Source organism: Macadamia integrifolia, chromosome 1 (assembly GCF_013358625.1).
Source record: "Macadamia integrifolia cultivar HAES 741 chromosome 1, SCU_Mint_v3, whole genome shotgun sequence".
Taxonomy (NCBI): Eukaryota; Viridiplantae; Streptophyta; class Magnoliopsida; order Proteales; family Proteaceae; genus Macadamia; species Macadamia integrifolia.
Genome location: NC_056557.1, coordinates 14,770,438 through 14,784,156, shown reverse-complemented (window position 1 = coordinate 14,784,156; position 13,719 = coordinate 14,770,438). Strand labels below are relative to the sequence as shown.

General features: G+C 36.1%; 1 protein-coding gene across 2 annotated transcripts; it reads left to right on the top strand.

Annotated features, from left to right (window-relative positions):
- Positions 1-488: 488 nt before the first annotated feature.
- LOC122076357 (ABC transporter C family member 3-like) lies at positions 489-13,173 on the top strand. 2 transcript variants are annotated; one of them, XM_042641665.1, is made up of 5 exons: positions 489-821; positions 9,117-11,705; positions 12,007-12,093; positions 12,177-12,824; positions 12,920-13,173. In XM_042641665.1, exons 2-5 carry the CDS (start codon positions 9,327-9,329, stop codon positions 13,094-13,096), a joined length of 3,291 nt encoding a protein of 1,096 aa, XP_042497599.1. In that variant the 5' UTR covers positions 489-821; positions 9,117-9,326; the 3' UTR covers positions 13,097-13,173. The 2 variants fall into 2 exon arrangements, with proteins under 2 accessions (XP_042497599.1, XP_042497604.1); XM_042641670.1 differs by lacking the exon at positions 489-821 and adding an exon at positions 4,315-4,832.
- Positions 13,174-13,719: the final 546 nt, after the last annotated feature.

Genomic DNA, 13,719 nt, shown 5'->3' with positions numbered 1-13,719 from the left:
ATTGTGTTAGTCTTTCATCATTACTAATTGTATGATTGGATCACATACCATCACATTCCCTAAAACATCATAGTGAATGATAAATCACGCAGATCAGTATCGCCGAAGCACTCCTTGGATCATCAATAAGAAAAGAACTTGCATTTTAATTGGCATTGAACAGAACTTTTGCTGTGTTTGGTCTGCGTTGTAGGTCGATAATGCATTACAAAAAATCATACCAAAAGTTCAACCTTATTTTCAAGAAGTCTACAATACGATTTCAAACGTTTTCAAAGTATAACTGTATTGTGTATGTCTGTATAGTTCAATCTCTTTAACTACGGTTTAAGGTGGGACCAACAAAATATTGAGATTGAAACTTGAGATGATGAATATTCATTAATAAACAGTTGGGGTCAAGATGACAAAGTCGTGTTTGGTTATGACTTATTGGAATTCATTATTGACTCAAAATGCATAGCAAATGGGGCCTAGTTACTATTTATTTGAACTTGATTGGACATCCAGCACAATCTATGAAATATGGGTTCCAAAGGCTATGGATCAAGGGGGTAGGATCCGCTGTTCACCTTCTGCCAGTATGAGGTGATCCATTTTCTGGATCAACCGTTTTCCTATCTGTCAGGAAGTACGCACGTTTCAGAGGATACGGACCGCCACTTTCCTATTTCTCAGCGACTCAGGAGTTTTGAGCCAAAGTCATACATGCCCTTTTCCTTAGTAACTTAGAAATGCTCCCTTGGCTAGTTCGAAGAGTTGCAGGGGAAATTTGTTTGTCCGTTTAAATGAGGGAGATACTATGAAGCTTCTTCACCGAGGTGCACCTCTCTCTCTCTCTCTCTCTCTCTAGAGAATCGATCTGTGATTCCTGTTTTCCTTCCATTTCGTTAAGCAGGTTTGAGTTTTTGTAACGTTGACTAAAGTAGATGTAAGGTTTAAGACAAGGGTTGTAATCATCAATGAAACATAGAAGCTATTTGATTGTAGAGAAGTTTAAACTTTATGGGAATGAGACTGAAATCATGAATCTACAGTGTGCACAACCCCTTACACTTAGGCTTGAATTCTTTCAATATAAAATATTTTCTAGAAAGTTGCTGTTATTCATAAATTTTTATTTATATATTTTCTTTTTTTTTCATAAATCCTCGTGGAATTTAAGGATCTCAAATCGATGCAATCCCTCTCTCTCTCTTTTTTATTTTTTATTTTTTTTAATGGTAAAAAAGAAGTCGAATTAAACTAAAGAAATGAAAGAAAAGACATTGTTTTTAGGAGTACATATACAAAAATTAGTTCTCGAGGTTGTCGCTTCCATAACTAAGTTGGTCACATAAGCAACCAATTCATCAGTTAGCTTGAGCGAAAGAGATTTGGTAAAAAAAATGAGTTAAGGACTTCCATAAAAAGGGGGATTATGTTCGAAGGCCATGATTTGGTTTTTAGGTCAAAAAAATAGTTTTTCAAGATCTTCAGAGTTGGTCCAGACTTCTTTAATCTTCCAGCATCTTACTTGCACCTATTTGATCCTGAACAGGATGCCTCCTGCGGTTGCTTCGGTTTTTTGCACTGCCATCAAGTAATCTTTATCTAAGAAACTTGTTGCCGAACCATTCATATTGTGATTAAAATTGTTAACCGATACACATATCATAATGCAGAAGTCAAAATTAGGGATCGCAATTGATAGGGCAAGGTGGGTAGGAGAGTGTATCTGTTTTGTGGTCCTTGATTTGATATCAAAATCAAGGTTCTTAATCCACCAAAGGTCAAGAGATAAGATTTAATGGGGGTTGGGGTGTTCTACTTTAAATATGCCATTATTTCTATGATCTAAATGAAGTAGCATATAATAGTGAACATAGAAAAAAAGCTCCTACGGTAGTCTGTGGGAGTAAGATTAGAACTAAAACACATCATCATTAATTGAATAAGGGAAGGGACAGTAAAATGTTCAGTGTTTAAGCCCAAAGGACATGCAGCCCAAATATGATTGGTAAAGTTGCAAGAGAGAAAAATATGCCAAACAATTTCGGTTTGGTCTTGGCAGAAAACACATGAATGATCAATTTGCTTCCATTTCCCCAATATATCCCTCGTGAGGATTCCTCCACTGCAAAGTCTCCAAAAGAAAGGTTTAAATTTTGATGCAATCTTTTTGCTTTTCCTTGTTTCTTACGTCTCAAACTTATGTCCTCTTTGAATTGCATTCTAAACTGTTTCCCTCTCATGCAACTCTTGCTCTTTTTATCATCTTAATTCCTCTATGAATAAGGCAAAAAGAGCTCCATAACCTTTTTGTTACTTCTCTCCCCACCCCCCCCCTCCTCTTTTCCATTTTTATCTACAAAATTTGTTATATTTTCCAACCATTCTTCTTTTATTTATTGAACATGGTGAAGAATCGTATATGGGTATAATTGAGCCCTGAGTGAAATTGAAGAATCTAGAGATATGATGGGGTTGATATCCTCAGTAGGTACCAAGTGTGTCAACTATCAAGATACCACCACTTTTTGGAGGGAAATGTATCCTGAACTTTAAAATGGAAATTATTTCTAGTCATTCCACATTATGTTTAAGAAAAAACAGAACAAGGCAACGTAAGATGTCTGATCAAAGTGATCAATAGCTATAGTTGTGTCCAGCATTAGAGACCCTGCTCTTTTAATCAACCAAATAGCAAATTTTGCACTTTGAGAACAATTTCTGGTGCCTGATTCGTACTTGATTTCTAGAGTTCAGGCTGATTCTGACCAAATTAGAATTGGAATCCATGGAAACTAACCCTGGTGTTGATTCTGCTTACTTACTTGAACAATGACTCCGCTGTCATTAAAGTAGTATATATATATATATATATATTTATTTTTCAATAAATAACTTGTGTTTTTGTATTTTTTTTTCAATTTTCTATTGCTTTTATCAGAATTTTTACAATATTTTTTTTTTTGGGAAACAAACAAAGCTTTATAATCTTGTGTTGATCAAGATATATGTCTTCTGAGTATCAAACTTATGGTTAACAAGAGGCTTAACCATGGAACTTTTTGCAAAGAAAGATGTTGGTTTACTTCTTTTAGTTTCTTTTTAATCAAAACAAAAAATTTCTCATGAGATATCCATTTTTCTTTTCACAGTTTCTGAGGAATAACTTTTAACACTTAAGTTAATTGCATAAATTCCTAAGAAAGTTTGCTGGCTTTTATTATTTACATACCTGCTTGTTTAGACTTTTTTGACCTTTTCTGCATTATTGATTGTGGTATGTTTCTTTTTAAATTACTAACTGCTTTGCGGTGGCTATTCAAAATCATTTGCACACCTTTGGCCTTTCACAGACACAGCTTCTTACATTAAAACTTCCATTATAAAAAAAGAAACTTCAATTATTATTTGATGTGATAGCATAGGCTTTAGGCTAGTTTTGTTACAAAGGTAATTGGCCAATACACATGCAATAGAGTTTTTTTTTTCCCTGATTCGAATAAAACGAAAAGGAAATTACAAAATATTTACAACTTGATACAAAAAGTTAGCGTCCCTGATTATAATTTTCCTACTTAAAGCCGTATAAGCTAAAAATCTAACTAAGTTCATAGGGCAATCATCAACATTCTTCACCAAAATATTAGGTTTGAACAAAAGGCTCTCCAGTTCAAGACAAAGAGAAATAGTGGACCACAGCCATAACAAAAAATTGTTAGGTATTAGTAGTTTTTCAAGACCCTGCACATCACTCCAAATTTCTTGGAATTCCCATCCACGTTGATAAGCTTTTGCTAACCCATAGAGAGAAGTCCTTGCGCTGCCGCTTCAATATCCTCTCTTATTTTTTTTTGCTAGAAGATCCAAAATATATTAATAAGAAAAAAATATGATACAAAGAGGAAAATAATTAACGTGGAAATAGGAAACGATCCTAAAGTGAGAATCCCACTTTCAGCATTGCCATTAACAGGATAAACACTCTAAGGATCCTAACCTATCAAAGAAACAAAATGATCAATTACATAAATCTGTAATGCGGATACATATTAGCATCCGATCCAGCTCCATAGACATCAAAGGGGACCACACCCTCATTGGATCAGAAGCGCATCAAACTTTGTTGCAGTTTTAGCTAGGAAATCTGCAATCATGTTGACCCCCTGATGGCAGTGAGTAATCTTCCATTCAATAGAAACCAGATAAGGACTGAGGCTCCTCCATCTTTGAAAAACAAACCATAGCACAAGAATTCGGGATAGAAAAGCAACCACAGCCACAAAGTCACTTTCAATCCACAATTTTTGAACTTTGATGGACCTTGCATGCTCTAGCCCAATGATCACGACCAGAATTTCTGCTTCAAAATTTGATTTCACTCCTATGGCTTCTCTGGAGTTAAAAATCACTTCAGCTTTTTCATTCCTAAAAATACCCCTTACATCGGCCTTCCCTGGATTTCCCAAGGAGCAGCCATCGGTATTCAGCTTTAGCCTCCTTTTTACCAAAATATTTCCATTGGCTCTCTTATCTTACCCTGAATGTTATGAATTTCAATATTCATAGCACATAGCAAATCTGAAATGGAGGGTTTCCAGCATGCATCGAAGAGATTGACCGGAGATCACCTTTCACCATTTCAAAGCTGTGTTTGTAGGATCGAAATCTTCTGCGGTGAGGAAACTTGGTGGACATTGGCTGAGGCTACCTCGGAGGCAGACACGTGTTCTGTGACATGTGGACGGTGTCAGATTGCAATTTCGGCTCGAAGATGGTACACTCTATTCGGATCTGAAAATTTTGCAACCCGATTAGAAGTTGATCCTGGAGGAAAGCCCTAGGTTTGCTCAACCTTTTCCCCCTCTTCTTCTTCTCCCTCTTTCCTTTCCTCTATTTGAATGAAGATAGCAGAAGTTGGTCTGCTCATTTTGCTTGATGATTTTCCTATATCTAACATCTGTGTGCTCTGTTCAACCTTGTGCCCTTCGTGTTCCTCTGTTTTCCCATGTTTCACAATGCCCTTAGGAGAAAAATGTCTCATGATTGCCCAAGTTTATCTGGGATCATTGGTGATTGTATGCACATTGGCTTGGTTTGATGCCACTTACAACTATGAGCCAGCTTTCCAGTACGATTTAGATTGAGAGAGTGAGAAATAGAAATACCTATAAATTATTACGGTAGCTGCAATTATATAAGCATGTTCAGCCCCACTTTTGTTTTGAGTTTTAAAATGAATTAATGAAAATGCTAACCACGGATCTGCTATCTTCGTTTGAATGAGAGAGAGAGAAAGAGAGAGAGAGAGAGAGAGAGGAAGAAGATCGGATTTCCCCACTAAAGCTAATCTTCATTCAAATAGAAGGGAGGAAGGAGGAGGAAGAAGAAGAAGATTGGTGGGGGAAAGGATGAGTCCGTCCTTCTAGAGTTTTCACAGAGGATCAGCAGGATTTTCACAGAGCATCGGCTTCTGATCAGTGAGCAAATCTCTTTGAATAGAAGAGAGGAAGGATGGAGAAGAAGATGAAAAGGAGGGAAAAACACTAGGGATTTGCACAATCTCAGACCCAAATGGCTAAAGCCTATCCTAAATTGTCCTCACGATCTAGCCATCCACGTGTCAGAGTTCACGTGTTGTCATCGTAACTGGTCTCCGCCGGTGTTTGTCAAGTTTCCTCGCCGCAGAGGATTTCGATCTGATTTTGTAAGGCTTTGGGATTCCATTTCAACATGTCTTCCACATTGATGAAAGAAGGCCATGAAATATTGAATAAAGAGCAGAATAGTTGCCATATTTGAGATGAATATCTACAAGTTAAAAATAAATGAACCAATGATTCTTCAGTTGTACCACAGAGCTCACATCTAGAAGACATCTGATCACCATGCTTTCTCACTACATCGTCTGTTGGGAGGCTTTTATGATATAGCCTCCAACCAAAAGCAGCCTCCTGAGATTGAATAGGAGACTTCCAAGTGATAGAATACCAGGGAACCTTTGGATTTTTCTTCCTGATGGATTCCCAAGATGAGAAAATAGAGAAAACACCCGAAGGAGTAGGAGTCCAATGGTAGATATCTTCAAGGTCTAAAACCATAATCTAATTTGCCTTCGCAAATGAGTCCTTCAAAAAAGTCGAGTTTGTTGGGGGGAGAGTCCATCTGTTCTCTGCAATGAAATCAACCACTTTTGTATGTGCACCCTTGAAAACAATTAAGTCCAGACCAGAACCTTCAACAAGAAACTTCCCATCCAATGATCTATTAAGCCAGAAATTTATTTTTTCCCCATTTCCAACAGTCCACCGTTCAAAGCCTGAGATGATATTCCATACCTTCTTCAATCCAGGAAATATTGAGGAAGATTTATAGTTGTTTTTGAGGGATTCATCTACATTCATAAACCTTGCCCTAAAGAAAGAGCTCATAATAAAATCCTCATGCTTGATTTTCCAAGCTAACTTGCACAAGCATGCAGAATTAACATCTCATAGCATTCTTATACGAAGACCTCATTCCTGATTTGGTTTCTAGGCATTCTCCCACTTGACCACAACTTTTTTCTGCTTCTCAACATCACCATACCAGATAAAATTTCCACGTCCATTGATTTACTAGATTAATGGTTGTTTGAGTCCACCAGTATACAACAAAGTTGTGAATAAGAATACCTGAAATCACTGATCTGACCAGCTCTACTCTTCCCGCCAAAGATAACAGCTTTCCCTTCCAACCAGTAAACTTGGCCTTGATTTTATCCATCACTGGAAGCAGAAGTTTATTAAAGACTCTTCCTTTGAAAATTTTAACTCCCAGATATTTTGTTGGAAGCCTGGAGATAGGAATACCTAAAGTCTCAGAGATGTAATGCTTCCTATGAAGTGCAACATTCCCAAAGAATTTTTTTCTATTCACAAGATTAATATTCTGTCCAGAAAACTCTTGATGCATGAGAAAGAAATTTTGGAGATTCCTAACATAGGAAGCAAAAGCATTCATGAACACAAAAATATCATCAGCAAATAATAACTGAGAAGGGATGATCGTGCCTCTAGGCCCAGGAAGTGACTTCAGTTTTCCCTTATTAGATAAGGTTTTCAGACCTCTACACAACACCTCCTCAGCCAAGATAAATAAAATGGGGGAAGTTGGGTCCCCTTAGCGAAGACCATGAGCAGCCCCAAAATACCCCACTGGACCACATTCACCAGAATAGAAATTCTAGACGAAGAAAGAATTTCATAAATCCAAGAAACCCATTTCTAAGAAACCAAATTTTTTCAGAGTAGCAAAAAGGAAATCCCAAGAGAGTATCGAAAGCCTTTTGAACATCCCATTTAATTCCTATACCACCTCCCCTCACAGATGAGTGCATCAAATTAGCAAAAGTTTAGAGGCAAGACTAATATTGGAGAAAATTATTTTACCTCTCTGGAAGGCACCCTGCTCCTCAAGGATAAGACGACGAAGGGAGCAGGAGACTCTGGAAGATAAAATCTTTGTGATGACTTTAGAAAAAAAAATTTCCCACGCAAATTGGACGAAAATTTCTGAGAGAAGAGGCACCGACAATTTTGGAATTAGGGTAACAAAACAATTGTTTACCCCCAAAGGAATTTTTCCCACCCTGAAGAAATGCATAACCTCTTTACAAAAATCAAACTCAACAATATCCCATAGCCGTCTGAAGACGTTACCTGAGAAACCATCCGGACCGGGGCGAGCTATCTGGATCCAGAGTAAGCAATTATTTTTAAAAAATATAGGGTTGCCCATCCTGAAATATTTTGATTTTTAGAGGACACAACTGTGGTAATTAGGACAGACATGCAAATAGAGTTTTAATATCGTCTTGGATAGTCTATATCATAATATAGGAGAAATTAGTATAACTAGCATCTCAAGAGTGTATTTAACACACACACCAAATGAATTTGTATCCATCATAAGAGGTGAATTGATCGAGTCACTTAACTTGGTGTATGGCTCAATCCAGTTATTGATTTAAAGATAAAATCAGGTCGAATATAGTTAGTTGAAGTGTTGCATCAATTCCTCCCCTTGCATTCGATGATTTTCAAGTTGCCATCGATGGTTTGGCAAGGTTTCTTGTAGAAAGGTTATTGTGTTTCAACATTTGACAATTTTATGCACATGTTTTTTTCCCCGCTAAAAGATGATTTGTATTTATTTATAAAAAAAAAAATTACAAGATATATTAAAAAAACTAGAGAGTAGCCACCACCTACGGATTTACCATTAGTAGAGTGAGCTCTTTATCAAGAAAAACACACAACACCTAGACAAAAAGGGATCTAGGCCTTTGAAAATGTTGCACCTCTCAAGCAGCTCAGATGTCAAAAGAACACCTTCATTGATCACTTTGTTGAAATTACAACCTTATCAGACTTTTGAGTTTGGCGGCTAGAGCTTAAGTTCTCTTTGAGTGATTTTGTGCGTCTCCCTCTTTCTTCTCCGCAGCAACCGCCAAAGCTGAGCAGAAGCGGAAGTCACCACCATTGGTTCTTTTGACTTCCTTTCAGTATGAGATGAATTTGGAATAGCCACTCGGCCACCCTTGATATTCACTCCCCTGCCTCCACGAAATCTGTGACGATTACAAACAATAGACCAAGCACCTACTCCCGCATCATGATCTTGGACTTCACCATTTCTTTCGCTTGCTCCTCAAGCCTCTCATATATATTGGCTAAAGATTCAAACCTCTTTGATCTTTGAGATGGTGAAGAAAATTCATCCATCTCTTCTCCCAATCCCCCATTCTTCGAGATGTTAATTATGTAGCTGATGTTGTTTTTATGGTTACATCATTTAAACTTTGTCTATGGATTAAATATTTTGGAAGACCAGTTTTTTTTTTTCTATCAAAATATACTGTAATGCATCGCTTTTTTGTTCTTATGATATGAAGTTCCATGCCTTGCATTTTGCTCCAATATGTTAATTTTAACACTATGTAATGCTTTATTTCATCTCAGTTGAACTTGGACAAAATCATATATAAATACTTCTTCCATTCTTTTTTTATGAAAATTTGGCTAACTCTCTTGCCATATTTTTTTTTTTCAAACAGTTTTAATTCTGCTCTATTTGTTCATTGACAGGTTCAACTACATCTCTGGATGATGTCATGAGACTTCAATATTGGGCTAAGTATTTTTTGAAACTCATAAGATGGAAATGCTTGGTATTTAGATGTTAGAGTTTCAACAGTTTTTGGCAAATGAGTCTTTGTTAATTCAAAATGTGGTAAAGCTGATAGGATTTGTGTTGGACCCACCAAGTTTCGAATAGAGGAAAGAAAATTTGCAAACATGGATGCTTTTGAGGAATCAAAGAATGATATGAATATTTGGAGTTTATTTTCTCAGTCTTCTACACTCATTTTCTTACACGGGTTTTCTGCTTTTTCACACCTAATTTTGTTGTTAGTTTTATCCATTTCTTGGGTTTGCAAGAGACACACAGCGTCTACCCTTGAAAATTCAAAACCAATGTTAAAGAATACATTCTTCTTATACTATTGGTTAGCTCTAATATCTTGCATGGCTCTTTCTTTCTGTGATCTTCTCTTATGCATGTTAAACTACCTCTTTAGATATGGGCATGGTTGGCCGGATCTAAACATTTTTGCTCAGTTGGATTTTGCATTCAGAACACTTACTTGGTGTGTGATCTCTGCTTACTTGCACATCCAATTTTCTCATTCAACTGAGCGCCAATTCCCAATTTTACTACGGATTTGGTGGACCTTCTACTTCTTGATGTCGTGTTCCTATTTTGTTATACATCTTGGTTTGAATTGGAAACATTCCTCATCATTCTTGCTATGGATCTCTGATATTTTATCCATTATTTCTGGTTTATTCTTTTGTTATGTTGGGTTGTTTGGAAAGGGGCGAGAGGATGAAAATCACCTTTTGGAGCCTCTTTTGGAAATTGGTTCCAATAAAAGCAATGGTGATGGTGGACAAGAATCAGGTGTCGGTGGAGATAGTGTAACTCCTTATGCAAATGCCAATCTTGTTAGTACTTTCACTTTTTCTTGGATGGGCCCTTTGCTTGGACTTGGTTATAATAAAACATTAGATCTTGAAGATGTTCCTCAGCTTGACAATAGTGATAGAGCCAATGCAGTGTTTGCTTGTTTTAGAAAAAAACTTGAATATGATGGTGATGGTAGTGGTAATGGTCATCAGGTAAACACACTTAATCTGGTGAAGGCATTGGTTTTTTCAACATGGAAAGAAATTCTGTGGACGACCATATTCTCCATTATATGCACATTATCTTTGTATGTTGGACCATATCTTATTAAAGATTTTGTTCAATATCTCAATAATAGTCACCAGATTAAAAATAAAGGCTATAAACTGGTCTTAGTTTTCTTTTTTTCAAAGCTCATAAGTTGCTTCTCAGAGAGGCATTTATTCTTTCAATTGCGGAAGATGTCAATTCGGGTCCGTGCTGCCTTATATGCAATAATATATAAGAAGGGTCTTAGGCTTTCAAGCCAATCAAAGCAGAGCCACACTAGTGGGGAGAATGTTAATTTGATGAGTGTTGATGTTGAGAGGACAAGCCTTTTCAGTTGGTACATGCATAGTATATGGAAGGTGCCTCTTCAGGTTATTCTAGCATTATTGATCTTGTACAAGAACTTTGGGCTAGCTTCACTTATGGCTTTGGTTGCCACAATGATTTTGTCGTTAGCAAATATACCATTGGGAAATCTACAGGAGAAATTTCAAGGGGAATTGATGGATTCAAAGGATCGACGAATGAAGGTGACATCTGAGGCTTTAAGGAATATGAGGATTCTTAAGCTTCAGGGTTGGGAGATGAAATTTTTGGCTAAGATAATTGAGCTTAGAAACTTTGAAACAAGATGTTTAAAAAAGTTGATTTATTCATCAGCTATGGTTGCCTTTGGCTATTTATTTGCTCCAATGTTTGTATCCATGGTTACTTTTGGATTTTGTATATTTATGGAAATTCCGCTAGAGTCTGGAAAGATTCTATCTGCACTTGCTATATTTGAGATATTGCAAGGGCCTATTAATAATATTCCATACCTAATCTCTATGGTAGTTCAAACTAAAGTTTCCCTTGATAGAATAGCATCATTCCTTTGTCTTGATGATTTATATCCAAATATAGTACAAAAGCTTCCAAGAGATAGTGCCGAGGTTGCAATTGAGATAGTCAATGGGAATTTCTCTTGGGACCTTCATGCCCCTAATCCCACATTAAAAGATCTTAATTTTCGAGTGTACCAGGGTATGAGAGTGGCTGTTTGTGGTTCTGTTGGTTCAGGAAAATCAAGCTTACTTTCTTGCGTATTGGGAGAAGTTCCGAAGTTATCTGGTGCCATTAAGTTGAATGGGACTAAGGCTTACGTTCCACAATCACCTTGGATACAGAGTGGAAAGATAGTAGATAATATATTGTTTGGTAAGGAGATGGATATGGAAAGGTACAATATGATCCTTGAAGCTTGTTCATTGAAGAAGGATTTAGAATTGTTTGCTTTTGGGGACCAGACTATCATAGGGGAGAGAGGGATCAACTTGAGTGGTGGGCAAAAGCAAAGAATCCAGATTGCACGTGCTTTGTACCATGATGCTGATATTTATCTACTTGATGATGCTTTTAGTGCTGTGGATGCTCACACAGGAACCCATCTATTTAAGGTAGATTCTCTTTAAACTATACTTCCAAACCTATCCTTGATGAAATTGGCTTGAAGCTATATATATTATAGCTTACATCAAAATTTTACTTTACTGTAACTGAATGTAATCTAAAATGTTGATCTAAAAATAATAAAATCATGGTTGTATGAACAATCAAGACATACAAAAACATGATATTGAGCCACGCATGCTCTTGCATAAAACCTATGGTTTGATATTATCCTTATAAAAGTTATGTGTAATTATTTGGCTCTTTCTTATGAAAGTCTAAATGTGAACATCTAAACTTTTGTGACAGGAGTGTTTGCTAGGAATTTTGAGTTCAAAGACAATAATATATGTTACCCACCAAGTAGAGTTTTTATCTACTGCTGATCTTATCATGGTGAGAATATGCAATCTTTCTTTCCCACTTCAAGTCCCTCAACCCAGTATGTTAGTGATTATTTGTTTTCTTTTGTTTGATAGGTTATGAGAGATGGAAGGATTACTCAAACAGGAAAGTATGAAGAAATTCTTAGTTCAGGAACTGACTTTATGGAATTAGTTGCTACACATAAGAAAGATTTAGAAGTCCTTAATTCTGTCAAACATGGGGCTGCTTTAGATGATTTAATTATTGGTGAGGAAGATGGTAACATGTGTAGTGATAAGCCTATTAAAGATGATAAGGAAAGGGAACCCAAAAATTGCAAAACAGAAAAGCTAGTTCAATCAAAAGGGCAACTTGTTGAAGAAGAAAAGAGAGAAAAGGGTGGAGTTGGTCTTTCAGTCTATTGGAAGTATGTTACCACTGCATATAAAGGGGCTTTTGTACCCTTAATAATGTTGGCACAAATTCTTTTTCAGCTTCTCCTGATAGGTAGTAGTTATTGGATGGTGTTGTCTACTCCCATTTCAGAAGATGCAAGACCTCATGTTAAAGGATCCACCCTTATGTTTGTTTATGTTTCTTTGACCCTTGGAAGCTCTCTTTGTGTGCTTATAAGGTCCATGCTTATTGTAACTATTGGATATAAGACAGCCACTTTGCTTTTCAACAAAATGCATTTGTGCATTTTCCGTGCTCCCATGTTATTTTTTGATTCTACTCCAAGTGGAAGAATTCTAAATCGGGTTAGTAAATGTTATTAGAGTTATGAGATCCAAATGATATAATCGTAAAGGGAATACAATTCTAAAATTTGAATAAATTCTATTTTTGTATACAGGCATCCATAGATCAAAGTGCACTTGATACTTTTATTCCACATCAAATTGAAGAACTTCTTATGTCAGTCATTGGGTTCCTAGGAACTACTGCAGTAATGTCACAGGTTGCATGGCAAATGTTAATAGTTTTTATTCCGATGACAGTGACATGCATCTGGTACCAGGTAATTCTATAGCAATTGCCACTTCTCATGATTAAAACTTTAATTGAAACTCATCCATATTTTACCCAAGGTTAATAGGCTATAATACAAGTTGGTTCCAGCTCTATTTGATTAGTAAATTTGATTTATTTTTTCACACCTACATTTATTTAAAGGTGGATGCATATATGCTAAGGTGTGAAAGTGATGCTTACAATCTTAATATTTCTTTTGAAATTATAAATGTTACATTAATACAAAACAAAAAACCCATTTTTCCAGTCACACATTTTTATATGAATTAATATAAAGTTGTAGTCTAGCTTTCGCATACCAAATATTCTTAGAGAGAACCAAACAAGGCCAATATTATCAAAGTGAAAGGTGCACCTAAATCAGCATGGCTGCGCATACACTTTAACTATATAAGACATTTTTGAATAAAATATGCAATGGACTATTGGCTCTGTTGGTAGCTCCTTCGTTGGAAATCATACTAAAAACAACATACTAATAGTAACTAACAAAAGCTAATAAATAATAAATTAGTTAATAATTTTTCAAAATTGCACTACAGGTAAATAATAAATTAGTTAATAATTGTGAAATTAAATTAGTAGCTAATTTAAAATAATAAATTGGTAGAAATGTTGAAA